This window comes from Microtus pennsylvanicus, chromosome 5 (assembly GCF_037038515.1).
Source record: "Microtus pennsylvanicus isolate mMicPen1 chromosome 5, mMicPen1.hap1, whole genome shotgun sequence".
Classification (NCBI taxonomy): Eukaryota; Metazoa; Chordata; class Mammalia; order Rodentia; family Cricetidae; genus Microtus; species Microtus pennsylvanicus.
The window spans coordinates 45,772,219-45,799,448 of record NC_134583.1 but is presented as its reverse complement, the minus strand read 5'-3'; the positions used below and the strand labels follow the sequence as shown (position 1 = coordinate 45,799,448).

Below are 27,230 nucleotides of genomic sequence, written 5' to 3'. Positions count from 1 at the left end.
TAACAATATTCCTCCTCACCTTGACAGATTTCTAAATGGAGAAGTCACTTAAATCACATAATCAGGTCTTTGTTGCATCTAAAATTTATATTTTATCATTAATTTATTGTTTTGAAACAAATAAAAAGGCTAAAAAGGCTTTAGATTTGTAGTTTTATCAAAAGAACAGTATCAATCAACAATATAAAATTTGTATTTCCATGTAAACAAAAATGCCATATGTCTTTTTGTCAGACCCGTTAATGTGTGCTTCACAGTTGCATATAGTTTTAGAATACCTTAACAGATATTATTAAAGAAATAAAAACTGTAAGTATTATGTATGTGTGTGTGCATATGTCTGTATATACACGCACCTAGGATACATACATATATAATTGATTGCCAGAAAACAAAGATTAAACTCATTTCCATGAACATATGTAGTCACAAGTTGTTGGATAGAGAATATCATAACTCATTGTTTCTTAATGTCTGTGACTAGTCCAGCTATACTCTGTATAGAAACTACAATAGAAGCCAATCCTGAAATTAGGAAAAGCATAGAGATTCACAAACCAAAGATATAAAATGTATTTCTGATATGTGTGCTGTTTTCTAAGGAGTATTTTTCATAGCCTCTACCAAGCTATTATGCATATTTTTACTATAGTTTTAATTACCAAGAGTAAATTGGTACAACTTTAAATCTCACTCTGAGCACACTTGCCAAATTAAGCAAGAGAACTGTAAAGGTCAAAGTAATACTTAATGACCACAAAATACATTTACCAAAATAAATTCCAGTATATCACAATTTTATTTTTCTTATAAAGAATTTTCTCGTGATGTCTTGAGTATGGACAGATGTATTGAAACAGTAACATTAATACATGGATATAATCACTTACAAGGTAGTACTCTCTCCAGATGTGGTGGCTCACACTTGTAATACATGGGAAGCCAACACAGGGGAATTTCCATGAGTTCAATGAGTCACAGTGAGCTCCAGACCAACCTGAGTTACAGATCAAGACCCTACCTTAAAACAAAGTCAAACTGCAATTCAAATATCACACGATGTTTATTCTCTGTTACACAATATAGGCAATAATGCACTTCCTCAGTAAGCATCTTTAATATCTACAGTTATATCTTCATATGAAAGCAGGCTCCCTTAGTGTCATCAGAAAGGATTAAGCATCGTAAATGAGTCTTCTGTCAATAAAACGAAAAGCTATGCTCTTTTAAGAAACAAGGAAGTCAGGTCAGACATAGCAGCACTCTGACTGATCAAAGGCAATTCTTCAGTTTTCTTACTTTCTACCATTTCTCCTTGAGTGATTTATACAAGACTTTCATTGCAGCAGAACCAATCAATTCTAAATGCTTAGGGTAAGTATATAAATACTTGCAATCAGCATGGAAATTTAACTGAATTGTGGATCTGGGAATTAAGAGCCCATATTCTCCCTAACACTTCAACCATCAAGATAGTGAGTGGAATCAAAACTATTTCTGAGGACAACATAGCCTATTCGTAGGCAACTGAAGCCTCTTTTCACTGTATCATGATACCTTAAAAACTGTCCTGCCCCAACCTCCTACCACCATTGTGTGCCCTTTAATACCTAGTTTCTATGCAGCCAATCACCGAGATCAAGACAATGTGGTTCCAACGTTCAGGGTCTTGTTGAACAGGAAAAGTCACTGTCCTCTAGTACAGGCAGGTGCATGGCCCTTGGCTTCTAAACACCTTGATAACCACTACTGTACTCAGTCTTTAAAAGAAAATCTGTGTTATATATCCCAAAGGAATATTTAAGAACATTAGGAAAGAAACATTGGTGTGAGAAGCATTATCATGGGAGGAGGTGAAAGCGTGGATGGATCATAAATAAAGGGCCCATTACTTTATTGACATGTACAAGTAAGAGGGGAAAAAAAATGAACAGAAGCTATTTTATAAAAAGTAGGTATTGTAGCATTGATTACAAAGTTGTGGTTCCTTCCTTGTTAGACATTCTGGTAAATAGTATCTCTCATGAACATGGAGGCAAAAATTCTCCATAAAACACCTGAAAACTGAATTTTTAAAAAAAAAACTGTCAAAAAGATCATCCTTCAAGATCAAGTCACCTTGATCTTAGAAGTGCAGGAATGTATAAACATACATAAATCAGTAAATGAAATCTGCCCCGTAAAATAGACTGAAAAACAGAAACCATGTAATTGTTTCATTATATCCAGAAAAGGTCTCTGGCAAAATCCATCACCCCTTAATAATAAAAATCCCTAGAAAATCTAGGAATACAGGGACATAGCTCAATTTCATAAAGACAACATACAACTAACCCACAAGGAACAACTTGCTAAATGGATAAAAACTCAACGCATTTCCACCAAAGTCAGGAACAAGACAAGAATGTTTCTGCTCGCCCTCCTTCTATTCAGCATGATTACTTGAAGTCTCAGTTAGAAAAATAAGGCAAGTGAAGGAAAAAGCAATACAAATGGGGCAGGAAGAAGTTGAAGGCAATTAGTGTAGAATGTTTCCACCACAGACAGCTACACATCTGTACGTTATCTTAGTTATTCATTTTACTTGTCTATATTTACATTTATACCATTGAACTGTCAGTATTTCCCAAGTCAGGCTAAGAACTATTAAAAAAAAAAGACAACATAGGTTCTGGATTTGGTACATTGAAGTTGTGGGTGAATATGAAAGCATTGTCAAAGTTTTATCAAAAACTTAAGAGTATGCATACATATGAAATTGTAAATAATTAGATGCTAAATCTTGCGGTAATAATGGCAATGGTGAGAATTGCAATATTAAATCAATAGTAGGTTTTAATTTTATATTTCTTTAAAGATATAAATAAAGTTACATATTTTTATAAGTCTGTGAAAATGTAAATGTATTTCAAGGGAGATAAAATTAACCTTGTTATAGGATGCATAAATTATCTTTTTCCAGTCAATGCACATCTGTGATCCATCTGTCATCTGCCCTACTCTACTATTCAGTTTAATAAACATAAATTATAGATCTTAGTAGACGCTTCAATGACACAATATTAAAACACAAATAATTTTATTTTCTTATATAGTTTCTTTTATTTTGTTAGAAAAAAATAAAAATCATGTAGAGAAAATGTCTTTTAAGATTTATTTGTTTTTATTTTATGTGTATTAAGTGTTTTGCTTGCCTGTATATAAATATACTGTTCCTGTACTTGGCACCCAAGGCAGTCAGAAGAGGGATCTGGATTCCTTGGAACTGGGGCTGCAGAAGGTCATAAGCTGCCATATGGGTGTTCTCTTCAAAAACAGCCAGTGCTCTTAACCGCTGAGCCATCTCTCCAGCCTCCATATTTTAAAACATATTTACCACACATTGTTTTACAATGGTGGTGCTCACAGAAAACTGTGTTGGGCATTTAGTTCTTTGATGTACCTAATTCAGACTCTTAGTGTACTCTCTGTGGTGGGCAACTATCACCACAGCCCAAAGGTGTTCCTAGTATCTAAAGTGGAAACGTGACAGTTGTAAATGATCATTGTTATTACCCCTTCTGTTTGCCTCAGAAAACATTAATTTTAGGGCTGAAGAGATGACTCAGTGAGTAAGAGCACTGGCTGCTCTTCCTGAGGACCCAGGTTGACTTCCCAGCACCCACATGGCAGTTCACACCTGTCTATAATCCAGTTCCAGGGCTTCTCACACAGACATGTGCACACCAATGAACATAAAATAAAAATAATTTTTAAAAATATTCTAATTTGATTTCTGTGTCACTTACTTATTTATTCATAATATTTATTATAAAATGGCATTATGCAGTATTTGTGTCTAGCACGTTATTGCAAGTATCAATCTTTCATTTCTTTATGACTGAGTAACCTCTGGTAGGTACTGATAATCCTCAATTTTATTTATCCCTCAGCACTGGGTGAGCATATAGATTGTTTCAACTTTCAGACTAATAAAGAAAACTAAAATTATCTTTTTTTCATGGGTGTAGTGTATTTCATGCAGAAAATCCTTGTATCTGGTGGCTGTAAAAACTGATAATATTCAGTTCCTTTACCCCACTGCTCTCACATCCACCCCTTCCACCTTCATCTCCCAACTCACCTAAATTTGAGATTTCTTCTTCTTTTTTTATTTTTTTAAACAAGCAAACAAACAGCATCAAGTCCACTTCACGCTGCCGAACTACTCTTGGGAATGTGTCTTGTCCTGCGTCGTGGTGGCCTACCAATTCAAAGAAAGCTGACTCTCTTCTGCAAGTCATCAGATTTCAATAGTTGCTCATGGTGGATTGTGCGCCTGTCTCCGCATCCATGCTGACACTCGTCTGGTTTGAGTTTGCATAGGTCTTCCATGTGCTATGACAGTGTCCGTGAGTTGATATGTGTATCCGTCCTGCACTGTGTCTTTCTTGCAATCTTTCCACACCATCACTCATGAAAACCCCTGAGACTCGTGGGTGAGTATAGGAGTGAGATAATATACTTTGTTTTCCATTTAGGGCTCAGCACTCCACAGTTACTCCTTCCCTGTTTAGTGACCAGTTAAATAATTAGCACAGTATCTGAGTTAATTTCTCTTTACTGAAAGCAACTTTTTTGATGAGGGTTGAAAGATGTGGTGATCTATGGATGTAGCGATTAGACTAGATAGCTGTCCAGCCAGTCATGAGGAGCCTCCTCTTTCCAGCTCCTCAGTGCTGAGATTACAAGCTCATGCCATCGCTTTTAGCTATTTTACTTTAGTTCTGAATCTCAGGATTCTTATGATTACATGACAAGCACTTTATCAAATAAGCTACAACCCAACCACAATTTTTAAAAATAATTTTTATTCTTTTAAGAATTTCATATAGTAGTGCTTTATTTACATAATTTCCATTCATCTCTACCTCCTCTCCAACTCCTCCCTTTTTCCCCCATCATATCTCAAATCCATGAACTCTTCTTTAATTATTGTTACATATAAAACATATTGTTACATATAAAACATCTACCAAACTCACTTAGTGTTGCTGACATGTTTCATGGCTAACCTGTTGGTATTAAATAACCTATTAGGGGGATGGTTCCTGGGGAAAAAGTTATTCTCCTATCTCAGAAACCATTGGCTGCTAGTAATTCTTCATTTGGGATATGGCCTTGTGAAACTTCCCCCATTCACACAGGAATGCCCACTGGTGTTTACATTAGGAAGATGTTGTTTTAGGCAACCATGCTGTTAGGGTTTCATGGATGCACCTTCCCTGTTAAGTCTAGAAAGTAATATCTAGCAGCAAGTGCCCTGATCCTCCAGGTCTTATAATCTTCCCACCCCAGCTTCCATTGTTTTCCCTGAGCCTTAGGTGTATACGCTACAATCTGGCTCTATCCGTTGGGACTGGACACCGTATAGGCACTTGTGCAGTGTGTTGACTAGTTGTGGACCTTGGCAATAGTCTACAGCAACTATTGTAAAGATGGTGTCATCTCCCAGGGCATTAAATGTGATACACTACAGAAGGACTTATGGAATGAATGGCTGAAACTTGATGACTCTTGACTCCTGAAAAGAGAAAGATATGAATAAAAATTGTGGTTGCTCTGTATTCCTTGTAAAATCAGCCTAGCTAACGAAACATTAAATATAAAAATACTATTTCTCTGTACTATTTTAATTAATTTAATAGAATCTTTAAATATTAGAGAAACATTTAATTTTATTGTATTCACAATCTGGTAAAACTTAAATATACCACTTGATAGTTTCTCATACGATGTTTCTAGAAGAAAATATATACATTTTTTTATATGTGATTCACAGGATTAGCTCTCTTTCTAGACTGCAAGCTTTTTATGGTCCTCTTGAAGGAAATGGGATGGTCAGGTTTTCTTTTTGAAGTAATTATGCCAGTGGCTTGGATAGGTGAAACTTAGTGAGCCTAATAAGATCCTATGAAGATGCCTAGCTATTTAAAGTGTATAGTATTCATGACTTTATGGGAAATATCCCTATCTTTTTCAGGAAGAAAGAAGCACTTGAAGATACAAGTATTTCATATCTTTATACATACATACATACATACATACATATTCTAGAAGAAGCAGAAGCTTGCAAATAACGTAGAAATTAAAGTTGATATTTGCAAACAAGACTTAAAATCCTCGTGCTCTATTCATTTTTCACTGGGCTTCGTCAAATGAAATCTGCTCTATCCATTAGATTAGTTTTTCAAAAGAGTGAGAAGCTGCTGGGGGGTGGGTACACATAGAAGGCAGAGATAGCAGGATCTCTGTGAGTTCGAGGCCAGCCTGACCTACTTGCGCTAATTCCAGGACAGCCAAGGGCTGATACACAGAGAAACCCTGCCTCAAAAAACCAGGAAGGAAAGAAGGGAGGGAGGGAAGAAGGGAGGGAGGGAGGGAGGGAGGGAGGGAGGGAGGGAGGGAGGAAGGAAGGAAGGAAGGAAGGAAGGAAGGAAGGAAGGAAGGAAGAACATCTACTAGGTTTTTGGTTTGTTTTTTTTTTTATCAGCTCCTGCCTTAACAGGCAATTCTGTGTAATTCTTCTCTGTCCCCCTGGCAAAGCGTGTTTATATGCTGTGGCTTTTGGAATCCTTAGACCCTGAAAAAATCCTAATGACACAGTCTCGTATCTGCTTAGTTTTCACTCCATAGACAACAGGGTTCATAGTGGGAGGCAAAAGCAGGTAAATATTAGCCACAATGATGTGGCAAGATGGAGGGATGGTGTGGCCCCCAAAGCGGTGAGAAAAGAAAGAAAAAAAGGCTGGGCTGTAGGAGAAAACGATGGCGCAGATGTGGGCAGTGCAGGTGCTGAAGGCCTTCTGCCGAGCGTCTGCTGAGGACAGGCTGACCACTGCCCTCAGGATCATGGTGTAGGAGACAGTGATACACAGGATGTCAAAGCCCCCAATCAAGAGAGCAACCATCAGACCATAAATGGCATTCACCTTGACATTGCCACAGGACAACTTGGCTACAGACATGTGGTCACAGTAGGTATGATTTATTATATTGCCTCTGCAGTAGGGCAAGCGCTTAGTGAGAAACATGAATGGGATAATTAGCAGCACCCCCCTTAGGAAGGTGGCAAACCCAACCTTGGCAATGATAGGATTGGTGAGGATGGTGGAGTAACGCAGCGGGTAGCAGATGGCTACATAGCGGTCCAAAGCCATGAGCATGAGCACCCCAGACTCCATCCCTGTGAAGGTATGGATGAAGAACATCTGGACCAGACAGTCATCAAATCCGATTTCCTTAAGATGAAACCAGAAGATGCAGAGGGCTTTAGGGATCGTACTAGAGCACATGACAAGGTCCGTTAGAGAAAGCATTGCTAAAAAGTAGTACATGGGTCTGTGCAAGGACTCCTCAAAGAAGATGAGGTAAAGGAGTCCACAGTTCCCCACCATAGCCACTGCATACATGGAACAGAACGGGAAGGAAATCCAGACGTGCATGTCTTCCAGGCCTGGGATTCCATTCAGAACGAAGGAAGCTGGCCTCAGATGTGTGTTATTCTGCACTGACATGACCAGGCTAGCACCACCATGAAACTGCCTACAATTGTGTAGGTTTTCTAAAGAAGGGACAAAAGATGACATCAGTCGCAATTACTGTCAGTATAAACCATACAATGCATTTTAATGTTCAAGTAATTTTAAAGGAACAGTTTGTTTGTATTGTTCTTTATTGTTAATTCAGTGACTCATTCAAGAGATTGTTACTGATCAGATCCTGACTCTAAATTTTTGAAAGATAAATTTCCATCCTGATAGATTAACAATCCACTGTATTCTTTTACTACTTCTTAAAAGAGACTTTTTAAAAAAGGATGCCTTACTCAACTGTTAATGACAATCCACATCTTCCTATAGGCATGATCTTAAAGAACAATTTGGTCCTGGCCTGTTGACTGCATGCCTATAATCCCTGCACTGGGGAGACTGAGGCAGAAGAGCTCCAGTCCCACCTGGGACACACTGCAAGACTCTGAAATAAATAAATTTAAAAAATATAGATGAAAGAAGGATTTCATCATCTCAGGATCTTAGGACTTGGACTTTTGAACTTCTTGTTCTTAATCAGTAATAGAGGTTGCTCCTTAGTTATTGAAGTGCTATTCAAAGGATTCTGAAAATAATTTAGTGATTTAGTCCTCAGTAGACCATAGGATCTTACAAGTCAGTTGAACTTTTAGTTGAGTTTCCTCATTCTTTATGATTTCTCATTATTGTCTTTTAACATCCTGAGCTATGTTAACTTTTTTCCAATTTAAATGTTTGGCACAGTTCAAGAGCAGCAAATGGTGCCTAAAATGATGAGTCCTTTGGTTTACTCTTTCTACCAATCCCTTTTTACCATTTTTGTCCTCTGAGATTTTCCATTGCCTTTGTTTAAATATGCATATTTCTTAACATGTTTCTGTATGCATACATTATATATACTCTTAATATTACTATGTCTCACTAAAGGCTATCATGTCTTTGCACCTGTTATAGTATTATATTTCTCATTTAATATGTATTTTTCAATAATGTGCTGTCACCTTTGATATTTACTTTCTCATCTATAGTCTCTGCAGTTTGGGTTTATGGTTTTTGATGGGGGAGTTATGTTTTTATAATCATAAAAATAGAAGTCATTTTAGTTGAGTGCTTGTGGGTGGAGAGCCATAAATAAAAAATAAAAGTTATATTTCAGTAAAGCCTTCTATCCTGCTCACACGAGCCAGCATGCAGATCCCTGTAAAACTCATGTGCGTTCCCTTCTGGTTCACTAACCAGGAAACTGAATCTACCTTCTCCATCTTTGTTATCCAGTTCCAGGAGAGCAGCTGCCTAGAGCACTTGCCATTCTCAGACCCAGGCAGGCTGCTGCACCAATAAGGACCTAAAGGCATGTTAGCTACCTCCTGTTCTGTGGCAGCACAGCCTGTGCTCTGAATTCCATTCTTCCCACCCTCCCAAACCCTGAGCTCCCATCTGTGTCCCACCCGCTCCTTGTCTGCCTGGGATCCGAGCTGCCTCAGGTGGCCCGCAGCTGCGGTGGCGCCCTGAGGTTGACAACTGTGTGCTTGCCTGGTCTCTGCAGCCAGTCCCCAACACCCAAACCCAGGTGGTCCTGCGCCCCAGTTCCCGTAACCTCTCAGTGGCGTCGGATTACGCCCCCCACTCTGTACCCCAATGTCCGGGGTCCCCCAACGCCGAGGTCTTCTCACCTAACCCGAGAACGCACTGGAGCTGTTTGAGGCTGGAGCAGACCAGGCAAACTCACAGATGTAGGGGCTCTGCAGGACCTGCAGCAAAAGCGCAGGCACACAGGTGACGTGTCCCGCTAAAACAAGGGAGGGCTCAGACCCGTCCAGGGCAGCTTTACCACCGCGAGCGCTGCTGGTGGTGTCTATGAAGCCACCCCCGCCCACACACACACACACACACAAGTATAGAGATGCCCTTGCCACCCTCCCAAAGCCTGGGTGAGCGCCACACACCCGGCACGTCCCATTTCCAAACTGTAAGGGATACTTATTGAATCCTGAGAATCGGGCTAGGCAGTGTGGCCACTGAGGGGCATCCCCCACACCCACAAGACAAGGAGGATGCCATCCCTCCAGTCCCAGTGACTAACGGCCCCAGGAGAGGAAGTCAGGAGTCTCTTAGACAAGTTTTGTTTGAAAAGTGATGCAGTAATTGTTTCCTCATTCCCTTGGGTCCACTAGAGGATTGAGTCTGGATGCCCTGGGAGAAACTGCCTTCTAGTGTACTACTCTCTGTGATATTTCTAAATAAAAATTATATGTAAATGACCTCAACAAACACTGTATTGTGTAAGGGACACAACGGGCATTTTCACCGCCTCCTTTGTTTTTATAAGAATTGCTTGGAATTTTTCTTTTAGTTTTGCTTCTTCGTAGGAAAAATGTTCTATGTTTGTGATTTCTAATCATATCTCATATTTTTTCTCACCCTAGAGGAAAATTATTAAATCCCAAATTCTCTATTTGCTTCCAAACTTCACTTCCAACTTAATTGTTTAGAGTACAGAAATGGCGTTCTACGGTTCACTAGTTTTTCTTTTGGAAACCCTGACCATCTGCCGTGAAACAGCATAAAAAATTCACACAGGTATATCCAGTTGGAAGCTCAGAGCCTGATGAATGTTAAAAATGCTTTAACAACTGTGGCAGAATTAAAATTCAGTGCCTATGATTCCCAAAGGAACATCGGACTGTGCTTGTGTATGCGGGTGCGTGAGGATGGATGTGTGCTTAGGGGTTTGTGGTGGGGTGTGTGTATGGCGTGTGAGTTGTTAATGTTGAAGGTTGGGGGGACTGTGATTTTCAGAAAGGACTTCTGTTTGGTGGGGTGTCTCTGCAGCTTGGGAGCCTGTCCTGGAATTCACAGAGATCAGCCTGTCTTAGATGGCTCTTGTCAAAGTAAGTTTCAGAAAAACAATAGAACCAGCTATGAAAACTAAAACATGTATCTTCGTTGTGATTTGTAGTAGGCAAGGTTTTGAAATGAAGTCACAAAAATGTTATTCACAAAATTACAGACTGGAGTAAATAAAAATTTAATATTTTAGTAATAAAAAGACAAAATACAAAAACACCCGACACAAAGGAGGAGCTGGTATGACTGTGCATACATAACCAGGTATGTAAATCACCCTGTCAAAATTGGCAAGAAAAAGAAAAAGGCAGAGAAGAACAAACATGTCAACAAACAATGCCAGTGGCCATTGGCTTTCCTAGTTACCTGGAGAATAAATTCAGATTGAGTCTCTCGTGATGTAGGAAGCATTCCAGCACACGTAGGTGATCAAAAGCCTAGACGTATCAGGTGCTGCCCTCGAAGAGGAACTGGCACCGTCACACACTACCCACAGCAGGAATGTAAGGCAGTGTTTGTTCTCAACCTCCTGACTCTGTGACCATTTACTGACATTCCCTCATGTCGTGGTGACTCTTACAGAAAACTATTTCGCTGTTACTTCATAACTGCAATTTTGCTGCTGTTAGGAGCTGTAATATAAATATCAGATATGTGGGGTATCTGATGTGAGATTACAAAGGGGTTGCAACCCACAGGTTGAGAACCACTAGAGTAAATCCTAACAGCTATTTTTTGTGTATCTTGTAATGAAAAATAAATGTAAACTCCAGTTCTCTCTCCAATAAAGTGTACGCCTACATTCACCAGAATACAACAAGTAGAACACCAATTGCAACATAATCTACAATGTTGTAGCATAACCTAAACTTGAGAAATCACATGTCTATCGGCATCTACGTGGGCAAATTTTTATACACTTTACAGTAAAAATATATACAATTATAGAATTACTTTTAATAAGAAGCCTGCAATTGCAAACAAATGTGAATAAAATTCATACACTGTATTGATGTTTAAACTTATTTTATGTATTTGCTTAGTGTCCTTATAATAAAATAAAAAAAATGTTTAGTCTGTGCTACCAGAAATAAGCACCTGGGAGGCTGAGACAAGAACAATTCAAGTTTGAGGCTAACCTAGACTAAATAGTGAGATTATCTCAAAAAATATTCAACAAAAATGGAAATTGTTCCTATTTGATAGAAGAGTAAGGTAGAGGGGTCTTGCGAGCTACTGAGTGGGTGCTTGTTTGTATTTGGCCAGTTGATGGCTACTGGGTAAGGGTGTCACTTTTTTCCATAGGTGTGGACACTGATTGGTGCCCGATGCCCCAGTGTATGAACTCACACTCACATGTTAATGGGCTGTACTAACACAACTCAATGTGCTAAAAGTAAGTAAAGGAAATAGAGAGAGCAAGAGTTTGGAAGGGAGAGGAGGTGAGGGATCCAGGAAAACCAGAGGGGATGTGAGGGGTGGTTATGATCAAGCTACAAGCTGGGTGATCAAGGTGCATGCCTTTAATCCCAGCACTTGAGAGGCAGAGGCAGACAGATCTCTGTGAGTTCGAGGCCAGCCTGGTCTACAAGCGCTCTCTCCAGGACAGGCTCCAAAGCTACAGAGAAACCCTGTCTCAAACAAACAAACAAACAAAAAGGATACATGGTCACCTGTATGAAATTTTCAAAGAATAAATTTAAGTAAATAGGCTCCTCTTGGACTTGAGTGACTGCTGTTTGATGACAATGGGACATGCCCCTCTGCGGCAGGCTGCTAGCGCTCATCCATGTCATCTGTGCTGTTGCTTACGTACTCGAAAACTGCTTTAAAGAGTTGTGTTACTGGGGCTGCAGGGATGACTCAGCAGTTAGGAAGACTTGTTCAGTCACGAGGACCAGGGATTTTATTACCCCAGACACTCACACAGACACACATATAAATAAATAAATACACATAAATACATAATTTTTAGTTTATATTACCAATCCTAAATGTGGTGGGAGTCTGCATGATTCCTCTTGAATGACACACTGCTGTTGTGTGGCATTTTAGCAAGAAGAGTAGGAACTGCTTTGAGTGAATATTGTAAAGTTGATGAGACATGAGTTAGCTTGAGTATGGTCATACTTCACAACACATAGGCATATCAAAATACATACTGCATACTTCAAAAATACACGTTTGCCCATTATACTGCAAAGCTGAAATAAAAAGAAATGTCTCATGAAGATGTAAAAAGCAAATGGAATTTTTGATCTTGTACCTTATTGAATCTCAAATAGTTTCTCAAAGCATTTTCACCAATGATATCATAGAACTTTGAAAATCTAAACAAGATCCATGTGGACTAAATTAAAATATTGATGCGATTTCCTTAATGGCACAGCAATATCCACTGGAAACGGCGAGAATCATGAAGTGAGCACAGCTGCTTGCCACAACTGCAGCCCAGCTGAGCCGACTGCTGCCTTCGCTGTCATGCTGTCAATTTGGGCACTGCATGCTGCATGTTTGGGGGTATTCTGCGTTATAATTCGTTTAATGTTGTCTTCCCGAGGAAATTATGTCTGGGTCTCTTTAGGAAAATCCTAAACTTACTACTCCTTTGGCTTTTAGGGGGATGATTTTATCTGACCCTATTCAGAAATCTTCCTTACGTCCTGGAGATTATGATAATAAGCACAGAGATACTAGAAATGTTTTTATGAGGCCATGACTCCAGGATCTTCTTGGTACACCCGGCCCTGAGCAAACCCAAGCAAGACAATTAGAACAATGTAAACATAAAGGAGACTGGTGAGCGCCAACTGACCAGGAAATTTGACTACAGATCAAAGGTCTCCTCTTACATTATGTTCAGAGTTTGCTGAATAAGTAACACGCTAAATGGGGGAGTATGCAGGGCATGGCCCTAGAGAAATAGAAGTTCAATGAAAGGCTGATTTATGAGTAGCACTCTGACTAACGATTGATAGCACACTGTTCAAAGCATGATGATTCACCTGAACTGGCTCAGATACTCTCTATTTGCCTGGCTCTCTGAAACTACAGTGCTGTCAGCCTGGAAACTGGCTGTTATGTAAAACGTATGATTTCCTTAGCAAAAACAGTCTATAGATGCTTTGAAATAGGGCTATAGGACTATGATAGAAGAAAAATCTCTTCTGTACTTATTAATTGTAGCTGAACCCACGACCCCCATACATGGTCTAGAAAATCAAACACCTGTCTGGAGACAAAAATGATAATAATCTGTATCTTTTTAAAAATCGTGAATTTGTCTTTGACTTATAAATCTGTATAAACAAAGAAGCAATCTGATTGCCAGTCAGGCAGGCTGCAGGATTCTCTTCACCACCACCATGCTTGGCACACTTCCTCCCTCGCCGACTTCTTACCTTCTCTCAGGAAACTCTCAACTGCCGGGGCTGGCCCCTGGTACCTTAACTTTGTTAATGCTTTTATGGTTCTATAAATCATTGTCTTCATGTTTGCAAATGCACAGTGAGGTGTTTAAGAATAAACACTATTCACTTATGATAGCTCAGAAAAATAGTACATATGGAAAGAAGATAACTCAACTTGAGCATATATATATATATATATATATATATATATATATATATATATATACACACGCTTGATAAATCCCTGTGAATAGTGCATATAATTTTTATTTTGTTTTGTTGATTTGTTTGTTTGAGGGAAGATCTCCTCATGTAGCCTAGGCTGGACTATAACTTGTTGTGTAGATCCAGCTAGCCTTGAATTCACAGAGATCCACCTGTCTCTCCTCCCTGGTGCTAGGATTACAGGCATGCACCACCATGCACAGCAAAGCATTTCTTGTTCTAGTCTTGCAACATTGCTGTAAACCTGAAATTACATCATAATAAGAACTTGAAATTTTGTTGTGGACATGTCACATAGGGTAAATTATTTTAAACACTTCAAAATAATTTTTTTAGGATTCTGTGATATCTGTGGTATGTCAGCATCTATAATTGTGTTTTCTTCATCTTATGTAAATACTTTGTAGCTATTTCAGTATTTTTAAGGAAAGGCCCTAGATCTGAACATGGATGCACTCAGAGAAGCAGAAAATACTGGCCTATATCGAGGAAGAAGAGACAGTTCTCCTTCCTCCCCTCTCTCTCACATGCAAGCAGATGGGTCCACAGACACACACACAGGAGAAAAGAGACCACATAGCTCAGTGGAGCGAGACATACTTCTTACCAACTAATACCCAGATTCTTTATTATTTTCTTTGTCTCAATGGAAAGGTAAATAGAAAAAGGTATCTCTGGACAGACCCACATGCTATAACAGATGCACCCTTGAGACCTGTTATAAGAGACACATCCTACCAGAAATATGATGTTGAGGGTGGCTGGAAGCGGAAGAACAAGGAACCTAAAATAACCCAAATTCTCATTTTTTTCTCACTCACCATTATTTCAACTGAATGTCCCAAGATAGGGGAGCTTGATTCACAGTACATGAATATATACTGGAGTATATCTCCAGATAATGAGCTGCACAGAAGGACAGAGAGCAAATCTGGAGAGGCAAGTAGACAACAACCACATATAAGTGGATTTGCTTCTTTGTTCTGGGTCAGCCACTCATCAGTCTGCTCAGACTATGCTCACGTAAGTGTTTTCTATGTCCTCATCACACATGACACGGGTGGTGCTAATTAGTCAGGCTGACTTTGCTCCCAACATGGAACTAACAAAGTACAAGCACGTCCTATAATAATTCATGTACTTGTTATTATATTGGGTTTTACGTTGGGTCATACACATAAATCACTAGTTCTGTTTCCAGTATCATTTGGCTAGCCTAGTGGACAGTCCTTCCATATGTTTAGAACAATTGTGAAAGGATGTTTTTCTTTTTCCATTTGTTAAATTTCATGATTCTTTACATTAAAAAAAAAATCATGCAAAGGGAGTCTCGGCGGCACTTTCCATCCCCCTTCATCATGTGTCTAGAATGCCACCATAGTTAAGGAGAAGTTGAAGTCTACATACATCATAAAGAAGATTTCTTTATTTCTTTTGTATTTTTATTTCTTTTGTAAGCTTAACAAAGTATTTTTTGGAAGCCTTGCCTGAGTTCTCTCATCCTAAGTGCATACACAATAAGATTGAGGGAAGGAGGAAAATTTTTGCACATCACATTAAGCAAAACTGGGATTAAGGTGGCTATGGTCTCTGCCAGGGGAGCCACTGAAACCACTACAATACAACAATAGTGTGGAAGAAGAGGATGTGGGTGAGGTGGGAGCTACATGTTCTCAGAGCCTGAGAAACAGCTTCAGCTGAGTTGAGCTTGAGTACAGAGTGCAGAATCAAAGTATATGACAATATTATGAGACTCAGGTCACTCCCCATTCCAAGCCACATCAGGATTAACTGGAAAATGCGATTTGGCCTCCTGTCATCACAAGCAAGGCTTGTGATACCAAGTTGAGGGCACAGGCAATGATCAATTTCATTTCTGGAACAATAATTCCTCTGGACTGCAAGCTCAGGCACTGGAATGATGAGCAAGCAATTTCTCAGCACCGTAAACAGGGTGGCTTTTAAGATCAAGGAATTGATGGTGATTAATGAGTAGTGGAGAGGATAACAAATTGCTATGTATCTATCAAAAGCCATGCAGAGAAAGATGACAGAGTCCATGCCTACAAAGTAGTTGAATGGCATTAATCTGAGCAAAACACTCGGGAAGGCCAATGACCTTGGCATCAAACCAAGAGATGGCCAGAATCTTTGGCATGATGGTGGTGGCAAAGCCCATGTCTACCACAGGAAGGATGCCCAGGAAAAGGTACATGGGCTGCTTCAAGGAAGGGTCCTGATAGATGGTGATGAAAATGAGAACATTTGTCCCTATTGCTGAGACATAAAGCAGGGCCAATGGTAGGGAGAGGCAGTGTTGCCAGCTGTGAATGCTTGAGAATTCCATCAGAATGAACTCAGACACCTGAAACGTGGTAACACTGAAATGTTTGAGAGACATTTTCCTGTGAGGAAAAGGAAAGATAGGATTTTCAATGCTGTGTTCTCTGAACATAAGCATCATTAGATGATGCTTTACTCCTATATTAAAGGTTCCTTTTTAGTCAATGAATGTGTACTTAGGAAGTTCACACACTCTATAAAATTACATCTAAAACTCCCATTTCTAGTCTTTATTTGAAAGGCAAAAACATGTCATTGTTATGGAAGGGCTGTCTCATTGGAACACTTAAGATTACTAGTACTTATTATTGGAGTATATGTCATAAATCTGGTTCTTAAAATGCAGAGCTGGGGGCCTCTAGATCATATTGTGAAGTCAATTACATATTGTACAGCATGTGCAGAAGTACACACTAAAAAAATCAGCAAGTCTACTTCCAGTTTGAATAATCATCACTGAGAGATACACTGTCCTCATAATCAAATCATGATGAACTTCATATTTAATTCTTGTAAATACAGCTCTGGTTATTGATTCAAGCAATGCAATGGTGGCAGAATGAGTAAAGGTAATGCTTTTTAGTCCTGCCCCCCCCCACTCAGTAGATTTAGCACAGCTTTGGGATACCCAAGAATCACCTTCCAGAGATTTTCTGCTGTAAGAGCTGTGTTACTGGATGTCTTTACTGTTGTTAGAACTTGATCTCCTGGTATAGGGGAAGACAGCAGGGTGAAAAAAAGCCTTTCATTTGGTGACAAAGGAAGATGTCTTTTGTGTATTGCAATGAAATTCATCAAATGTGATTTCCTGACTTTTCCCACGGTCTTTAGCATATCCTCCTAGGATGGGCGGGATGGGGAGAGAGGTGGGAGCAGAGATTCCTGACTGCAGTTGGAGTTTCTAGTTTCTTAATATTTTAGCTTATACTTGAATTACTAGATGCAAATGAGACATTTATGTCTTCAGCTCCCAGTGCAAATGCTGCATGTTATTGCATAACAAGCTCTATCTGTGCAGACCTCTGTTCTATGGTCAGGTTCTCATGGATGCACTAGTTCAAGATGGTATCTGTATTCTGAATCGTGAAAAAGCCTACAGAAGATGCGTGATGACTCTGCTTGCAATGCGTTCAGGAGATGAGGCTACTGCTTCATCTTTTGCCTTGCCACTGCGTTTGAAGACACTGAGAAGTAGTTTTAAGATGTAGGGAAAGAAAATTAGTTCTTAAAAAAAGAATAAGTGCTTGGGTAGGGGGAGCTTGTAGAGCTCCGATAAAGAAGCAAATTCTGTGGTGCAAGAAGCAATTAATAAGACCCACCAAACCTATCAAGAGGTTTGCACTGATAGAGATACTTTGAAGAACAGTTTGGATAAAATAAATAAAAACAACACTGAGTCTTTGAAATGACTGAATGCACAGCTACAACCTAAAGATGTAGAACTTCTCCAGCTAAGAACAAAGGTGGAAATTCAGCGAATGATGAGGAATTTAAATCCTCCTCAAACCACAAGGTAGAAAGTGTGAGCAGTATGGGAACAAGACCTGGAACTGACAAGGACAGAATGCAATCATCTCAAACTAGAGCTACAAAAAGCCAAACAGATAGATCCATCTCAGAAAGATAAACTCTACAATGGGGATCTCTAAATGATATTTTAAAGCCATCATCATGATGCACATGTCAGTATTACAGCAGAATATTGATTATAAACAATCTCTTAGTACAGGGCTTGGTGTTATTACAATAATTCAAGAGATTTATGGCAAGAGAAATAAACTTAAAGGTCAGAGTTACGTGGGTTGGGGTGAGACCATGGTAGAAAGCTGTGCCAGCACATCCAGTCCAGGGCTTGATTCTTGCCATTGCCAAAGAAAGTATTACAGTTAACAATCGGAGTCAGGGAGAAGCAATGGAGCCACTGCCAGATTCAGACATGCTGAAACTTTGCCAGTAAGCCACTGCCATGTGGTGATACACAGATTAATAGAAACGGGTTAAATTAATGTGTAAGAGTTAGCCAAGAAGAAGCTAGAGCTAAGGCACCAAGCAGTGTTTTAATCAATATAGTGATGGGGAAGCTCAGTCAATCACATTCTGTTTTGGGGGTGTGTCCCCCTAAGGCCAAGAAATACAGATAAATCTTGCAGGTGTGCTCCCCGCTTCCTCTTTGGTTTCCTGCGCTCCTGGCTTTGGCGGGATCTTTGGTCGTGTAAGTTTTCCCTCAATTATTAAAATCTTTTGAATTGAGCTGGTCTGGTTATTTATCAATCGACCATGCCCATCAATATAGTTTCTGTGTGGTTATTTTGGTTCTGGGTGGCCAGGATGAACAAGCAGCCCCTCCTTACTACAATTGGCACACCAACGTGGTGGACTAAATTCACTGAAAAAATCTGAGAGAGCTTAATTCTAGACACAAAAACACAGAGTTTAACACAGCTTCTTGTTGTTTGCTGATAGAGTGCTACAGCTCCTTTAAGAGAAGTTTTCCTGATTCAGGTGTAGCAGGGGAAAAAAGCCACGCTGTTTTGAAATGCCGGCTTTCTGGGCCATACTGCCAGTGAAAACTCTGACTCTTTCAGGCAGGAGGACTGGCTATAGAGCATTTGACTGGGGTTTGTGAGCAGACTGCTGCAGCTTGCTTAATGGTGGCATGGACCGGCTGTGTGCCTCGAAGTAGGGTTGTGTGCATGGTTCTCAGAGGTGGCAAGCAGCTCTGTCATGCTGAACTGGGTGGAGCAAGCAAAAACTGCTATATTTTCCTTATCAATGATGCAGTTTAAGTTTTTAAGAAGTGCTTAGCATTTTAGGAAGTGCTCCTAGACAGTAAAGAATTACAGATTCACAATAAGGTAGATTCAGACATAAAAGACCTCTAAATGGTTCACAGTGTTGGATAAATGTATGTAGACTTGGGAGAGAGAAGAGAAAGAGTATACAGAGTTGGAAAAGAAGTAAATCATTTTTTTTTAAAAGTCTTTAAGCAGACAGAGTACAGATAAGTCAAATTTAAAAGGAGTAAAGAAAAATAAGCCACTCAAAAATGGAAAATTCACAGAGAGTCTGGATTATGTATATTATTTTGTTATCTTTGAAATTTTTGACTCTGAAGGAGCTAAGTACAGAGAAACATTTCATTGTATGAGCTGCTAAGCAAAACTAGCATGTATATTATAAAGCATGTATATATCTTGACTTCAGAATTTGGGTCTAAGGATATGTTGCTTTGGAAATGAGGCTCTTCTTTTGTTTCCACGGAAGATGAAAACCTGTGAATTACTTCTAGGCCAATATGGTTTGATAGAACACAATGCCCTGAAAGGTCACCTTGAACATCCTCAAGAAATTACTTTGCCTGACTGCTGAATAAGATGAACCTAGCACACAGGATGCACCATGAAAGACCTGATTAACAGTGCCCCCAAACAGCAAGAAGCAGTATCACAAAACTATGCCCATATTCCCAATATTGCTTGTAAACACTTCTTTATATTTAAAGGGGGATATGATATAGATATGAATAATTTGCATTAGTATAGATGTTGGTTTATTGATACAAATTTAAGGTCAAGTTTGTTATACTGTGTTTGTATATATGTGTGTGTGTGTATATATATATATATATTTCTGTTCTTGATTAAAGTATTGTGTTTGTGTAGCTGATTTAAAAATGTAATACATAAAAAAATATAAGTTAATAGATACTCATCTATAATTGTCAAGCTTGTAGTCATGTTAGTTAGATTTTCTAGATGTATAGAGATATATTTCAATTAGATAGATATTCTTCAGATCTTATGGAGATGCTCAGAATATGGCATTTAAAATGTTTTAATAATTTAAGACTTTTCATGACAGTGAGACACATCTGCTCCTGGCAGCACCAATCTATTTTAAGAGGATGATGGGCAATGAAGAGGCTCTTTATGGAGTTTGGTTGCCATTTGGGCAAGGAACTCCTCTTGCCTGAATTGCTTAACTGTACATGAAGGGCCCACAGGAAAATGATTGCTGAACCTGCCTAAAGGTGAAATGATCCTTCAGGGTTCCTGCTTCATGAAAGAGCCTGCCAGGCATTCTGCAGAACACAGAGGAAAATGACTGACAAACTGCCAATATAGGCAGAACTGTATTTGAAATTTCCTACTTTATGGAAAAGTCTGCAGGATACCATGGACCTATAGACTAAAGATGGATGCCCCAAAGTACAGAAGAACTTTGGGTCACTGTTCAGGTAACAAGATGTCTCTGTCAATTCTAGAGTTTGAAAGTTGCTTACAATGAACTTAGTGTTTACTTAGGTAATATTATATCTTTCTGGAGTCTTTGATGGAGTTGAAGAATAGATAGAAAATAGATATAGTTTTTGTCAATTATGATAAAAGATAAAGTAGATATAAATATTGTAACTGCATTCTTGTTTAATACCTGTTTTGTTATATGTAATTTTACTATATTAAAGCCTTCCTTTTTATTTAAACATTAAAGGGGAAATTATGTGGGAGGTCCTTCTGTCTGTGTGTTGCTTTTATTGGTTAATGAATAAATAATTGTCTTGGTCTATAGCATGGGAAGAGGAAGGCAGAGTCAGGGAGAGGCAATTGAGCCACTGCCAGAGTCAGATGTGCTGAAACTTTGCTGGTGATACACAGATTAATAGTTTAGTTTTCCTCACCTACCTCTGTTCTGCCCTGCTATAGGTCCAAAGCTGTTTCTTTATTCATTAATGGTAACCACAGTATACAGAGGTGAATCCCATATCATATGCCCATCAAGTTGCCTTCTGAATATTTATGTTTATGTTCAAAGCATTTACGTTTGCTTTGACCAGAAAGACTACCTTTTGCAGTGGACAGTGGTTATGAGAGAGGTTCATAATTAGTCAAGATGTTGAGAATAATTGACTTTGAATGCTCAACCGTGAACATAGCATCTATCTGATTCCTTCCATGGTTTAGATAACATCTCAGAAAAAGTGTCAGAAAGAATGTAAGATGAAGAAAAGGTGAAATGTAGAACACTGTCTTTTATTCAGGACTTGTCTTGTATCTGGAGCTCCTATTGACTATGATGAACTACACAAGATTGAGCCTTTCAACCTTCCATCATAGAATAGGAAGAAGCTCTCAAGACCTTGTTGTTTGGAGTGAGGGGTTCAAGTGGCCATACCATTGCTCTCCGCATCTATGAGCATTTAATCACTGGGGGAAATGTAAAGGCATTGCTTAAGTGGTATAACTGCTAGTACATTGCCCATACTCTGACAAATAACCCCTCACTCACAGTTCTGTGAGCAATCCTAGTTGCACTAATCGGGCCACCAAAAAGAAATTTCTTTTTAGGACTAAAAGTAGAAGATGGGATAGTCTAGAGGAAGAAGGAAGCAGGAGTGGAAGAATGCAAAGGTGATGGGGTAAGGTCAGTATGATCAAATTTCATTATATAGCTGTCTGAAATTTTTACAATGACACTTATTGCATAAAATTCATATGTGCTAAGAAGAATCTTTTTCAAAAAACAATAATTATAGGTTAAGAATATAATTCAGTAGCTAAACAATTATTTGGTAAAGAGTGTAAGACTAAGTTTGATCTCTGTCAATACACACACATGCATACACACACAAACACACACACACACACACGGTACACATGTACACATAGAGAGGCAAAGGGATATAGAGGGAAATGAACTACGAAGAAAAAGTATCAGTAAACTCAAACAAATTGTGGACCAAAGCAATAGAATTGGATGATGGAATGAGCCTTTGCCAGCATATTTTATGCTTTCTTGAACATTAAAGGAAGTAACAAAAAGTGAACACATCAAGAAAGAAAGAAAGAAAGAAAGAAAGAAAGAAAGAAAGAAAGAAAGAAAGAAAGAAAGAAAGGTTATAGATGTCAAAAGTTTATTTACAGATTGGAATTTAAAGTAGTTTATTTGAGTCATTTTATTTAATTCTATGGTACAGAAATTAGTGTACATTTTAAGCATGGAGAAAGGTATTGTAGAAGGCAGCTGAGTATAATTTTAAAAAAAATATTTCATTATAAAACGTACAATGAGCCGGGCGGTGGTGGCGCACGCCTTTAATCCCAGCACTCGGGAGGCAGAGGCAGGCGGATCTCTGGGAGTTCGAGGCCAGCCTGGTCTACAAGAGCTAGTTCGGGGACAGGCACCAAAGCTACAGAGAAACCTTCTCTTGAAAAACCAAAAAAAAAAAAAAAACAAAAAAAAACAAAAAAAACGTACAATGAACAAAACCACAGACACAGAGTGCTGAGAGACCCATTAAAATGAGAAGTTGTGAGCAAGTAGAAACACCGATCTGTGCACTTGGCAAGTGTTTATTTGGAAGCGTTGCAAACCCCTAGCTCAAAAACCTGAGACAGATTTGCATTTCCCTGATTGCTAAGGAGGTTGAGCATGACCTTAAGTGTCTGAGTGAGGTATCCCAGACCCAAAAAGATGAACATGGAATGTACTCACATAATTGGTTTCTAGCCATAAATAAGGGTCACAAAGACTACAATTGGTGAACCTAAAGAAGCTAAATAAGAAGGTGAACCCAAGGAAAAACATATAGTTATCCTCTTGGCTATGAACCTTCATCTGGTGATGGATGGAGATAGAGACAGAGACCCACACTGGAGCACTGGACTGAGCTCCCAAGGTCCCAATGAGGAGCGGAAGGAGGGAGAAGATGAGCAAGGAAGTCGGGACCACGAGGGGTGCACTCACCCACTGAGACAGTGGGGCTGATCTATTGGGAGCTCACCAAGGCCAGCTGGACTGTGACTGAAAAAGCATGGGATAAAACCAGACTCTCTGAACATGGCGAACAATGAGGACTGATGAGAAGCCAAGGACAATGGCAGGGGGTTTTGACCCTACTTCATGTTCTGGCTTTGTGGGAGCCTAGCCGGTTTGGATGTTCACCTTCCTAGACATGGACGGAGGGGGGCGGACCTTGGACTTTCCACAGGCAAGGAACCCTGACTGCTCTTTGGACTGGAGAGGGAGGGGGAAAGGAGTGGGGGGAGGGGGAGAAGGGTGGGAGGAGGGGGAGGGAAATGGAAGGCTGGGAAGAGGCGGATATTTTTTTTTTCCTTTTCTCAATAAAAAAAAAAAAAAAACCCTGAGACAGAGTACGGGAAGTCCCAGATCTCAGGCAGAGTACAGGAAGTCCCAGAACTGAGACAGAGTACAGGAAGTCCCGGATAAGGCAGAGTGCAGGAAGTCCCAGACCTGAGGCAGAGTGCAGGAAATCCCGGACCTGAGGCAGAGTGCAGGAAATCCCAGACCTGAGATAGAGTGCAGGAAGTCCCGGATCTGAGACAGAGTACCGGAAATCCCAGGCCTGAGATAGAGTACAGGAAGTAAGTCCTGCAGTTACAGAAATGGTTGGGGACTTTGGTGCGAGCAAGGTGTCAATTTAGAGAATGAAAACCTAACTCGGGGAAGAAGTGCCATATTTTGATTTGTATGTACTTTTTTTTTCTTTTTCTCTTCTCAAGGTGGGAGTAAGAACTGAGAGAGAGGCTTGCTATAGAACGCAAACTAGTCTTGAACTTATGATTTTACTGCCTCCATTTCCAAAATGGTGGGATTGTAGGCCTGTGCTACCATGCCTAGTTGGAACTGGGTACAATTCTTTAAAATAAGTTAAAGTTATCTCAATTAAGGTATGAAATGCAAAGTAAAAACTGGTGATATCATTTTGCAAAACAATGCACTGGCTATTTTATTAAATTAAAATATATGCGAACCGTTTTCTCTGCCTGTCTGAAGTACCAAACTAACAATATTTATTTTCTTAAGCATGGGAATTTTCAAAGGAGAGATCTTAGTTTTTCTATCTTAAGACTGATGCTTTCTGAGGATGTGAGAATGTGTAAATGGCCAGGAGTCTTATGTCCCATCTACATAAGACAACGAGATGATGAGCAAAAGCAAAAAAAAAAAAAAAAAGCAATATTCTCAGTTGAAGCCTCGTACAGCTGCTCACTCACGTTGTTTTTATTGGCCATTTGCCTCTCTCTTTCCCTCTTGAGAGGGTCTAATGGGGAAAGGAAGGATTTGTGAAAAAACTTAATAATGTCCTTGTTGTTCTTTAGCTGTAGCTTTGTTGTCCTGTCTCCTGATCCTTCCAGATGCTGTGAATTTGAACTTCATGCTTGGGGTGCTAAGAGAGGCCCAGGAAGTGTCTGAACCCCATGGCTATACAGAAGCTCTTATGAACTAGGTGGACCCTGCCCAGGGCAGAGGAAGCTTTTCTGTATCTATTTGCTATCTAGATGGAAGAATGTTCTTATATTACACTTTTCTGAATCAAAGAGAAGAAACACAGAAACCTTTCCCTCTTCTGCGATTTATGGATATTATAAATGAACAGAAATATTCAGAAGAACTTATCCCAACATTATAATATTTTTCCAGTTTCAAATACTGAGACTTTCTTAATCTTGAAAAGATGTTTTTAATTTTCTATACTTCATAATTACTTAGATGATTTGAGCTGAGTTCCTGGTCCCCACTGAAACACCTTGGCAACCCTTTCACGGATCTCCTTAGTCTTCACTCCATATACCACAGGGTTAAGAGCTGGTGGGAAAAGCAGATAGACATTAGCCAAAAGAATATGAATGTGGAGTGGGACATGGTGGCCAAAGCGATGAGTAAAAAAAGAGAAGAGGGCAGGTGTGTAAGAGATGAGTATGACACAGACATGGGAGCCACAGGTGCCTAGAGCCTTGGACCTGGCTTCTTGGGATGAGAGGCGAAGAACAGCTTGTGCGATGAGGGTATAGGAGAGGCCAATGCAGAATAAATCAACTCCAATGACCAACAGGGCAGCTGTCAGCCCATACACACGGTTGGGCCTGGTATCTCCACAGGCCAGCTTCACCACAGCCATATGCTCACAGTATGTGTGTGGGATCACATGGCTTTGACAGAAGCTCAGACGACCAATGAGGAAGGGACATGGAAGCATGAGCAGGGAACCTCTCATCATAGCCACCACCCCAATGCGAGCAATGATGGCATCAGTGAGGATGGTAGAATAGCGGAGTGGGTGGCAGATGGCCACATAGCGATCAAAGGCCATGGCCAACAGCACTGTGGACTCCATCATGCAAAAGGCGTGAATGAAAAACATCTGTGCCAGGCAGGCAGAGGCAGAGATATGTCCAGCTCCACACCAGAGAATAGCCAGTAGCTTGGGTACTGTGGAGAAGGAGGCAGCCAAATCAATGGTAGAGAGCATGCACAGGAAAAGGTACACAGGTTTGTGCAAGGCGGGCTCTGTGGCAACAACAACCAAGATGGTTATATTGCCCACAATTGTGGCTGTGCCCAGGCAGCACACTGGAAGTGAGAGCCACATATGGAATTTCTCTAAACCTGGGATGCCCAGGAGAAAGAAGATAGAAGGATCCAGGTCTGTATGATTAGGAGACTCCATGGTCTGGCCTATGGTGCTGGACATCATCTCTGATTAGAAATCCCCATATCATATCATATTTCCTGGAAAGACAATATAGGATGGACATATGAATGATATCACAATAGCTTTCACTAGCTATAGAATGTTTGGAAAACTACTATTCTTAAAATGATAGTCATAACCATAATCATATTTATTTCCTAGAGTTAGGAGAATTCTATGTAATAATATTTGCAAATATTTTGCATAGTGCATAACAGATGAGTGTGTAACAAAATAAGTAAATATTAGAAAGTGTTCAAGTCATTACTTAAATGAACTGTGATTGCAGTCTAGTTAATGGTTCTTGTCTTCAAAGAAAGGAATACAACCCGTAGTCTGGGAATGTAGCTAAATACTCACACAATATAGGAAAACATTAGTTTGGAGCCACTGGTCCTAAAAACACAGTTCACTAGTCAAGTTGGACATCATTTTTCATAACTAAGTTAAAACACTTTTTGATTGGAGATCTGGTCTTAGTAAATAGTTTGCAAGTTGCACCTACAGTAGTTTCCACTCTCCATGACATCAGTTTTTTATTTCTAAGCTAAAACAATTTCTGATTGGAGATCTGGTCTTAGTAATTAGTTTTCAAGTTGCACCTACAGTAGCTTCCACCCTCCATTAATCCATGAACATTTTTTTGTACAAGTACATATTTATTTTTGTTGGCACACACATACTGATATTTGTATTTTGTGTATACTCAATCACATTTACATTGCCTATTTAATTTTAGTAATTTCCAATGAAATATAAATGAACAGAATAATAAGACAAAGGGCCACGTAACTGTCCCTATCTTAGCTTAGGCTAAATAGTCAAAGACTCTGGGTCTTTTGACTGATTTTCTTGCTGACTGACTATCTTTAACTCACAGTTACTATAAATGTTCACAGAAACTTAAACACTTAGCTGCTCCATTCTCATCAGAAACACCATAAGATGTTTTACCTCCTTTTTACATAGTTAGATTAACTCTCTTTCAAAGTATTTCTGAAAGGAAAATTTCACCTTCATCCCCCACATCAGCCCTCTATTGTCACTCTACCTGTAGTACATGATCATCTGAAATACAAAACGACATCAAACACTACTCATTCTTCCATAGCGGTGAGGAGAGGTTTTCTAATATTACCTCAATTTGTACCTAGACAGTAACAACTCATCTCTGGGACAACCATTTTGCCTGGGTTTTCAAAATAGGAACAAGAGGCTCACTGTGTAGCAGTCTAAGTGTACTTATTCAACCACAATGTGCAAGACAATATATAACTGGCCTATTCTAGATGCTGGAGATGACATAAAATTCAGTACAAAAGGACCAGGATGTATAGGTGG

General features: G+C 39.5%; 2 protein-coding genes and 1 pseudogene across 2 annotated transcripts; all 3 read right to left on the bottom strand.

The window, feature by feature from the left end:
• Positions 1–6,590: 6,590 nt before the first annotated feature.
• Positions 6,591–7,556, bottom strand: Or52n4 (olfactory receptor family 52 subfamily N member 4). The gene has a single exon (XM_075974745.1). It carries the CDS (start codon positions 7,554–7,556, stop codon positions 6,591–6,593), a length of 966 nt encoding a protein of 321 aa, XP_075830860.1.
• Positions 7,557–15,512: 7,956 nt separating this feature from the next.
• Positions 15,513–16,454, bottom strand: LOC142851292 (olfactory receptor 56B1-like; annotated as a pseudogene).
• Positions 16,455–24,899: 8,445 nt separating this feature from the next.
• LOC142850843 (olfactory receptor 52P1) lies at positions 24,900–25,889 on the bottom strand. The gene has a single exon (XM_075974744.1). The coding sequence runs from the start codon at positions 25,887–25,889 to the stop codon at positions 24,900–24,902; it is 990 nt and encodes a 329-aa protein (XP_075830859.1).
• Positions 25,890–27,230: the final 1,341 nt, after the last annotated feature.

Excerpts from the sequence above, each read along its gene's own strand:
- Or52n4 (XM_075974745.1), bottom strand. The coding sequence starts at position 7,556 with ATGTCAGTGCAGAATAACACACATCTGAGGCCAGCTTCCTTCGTTCTG.
- LOC142850843 (XM_075974744.1), bottom strand. The coding sequence starts at position 25,889 with ATGTCCAGCACCATAGGCCAGACCATGGAGTCTCCTAATCATACAGAC.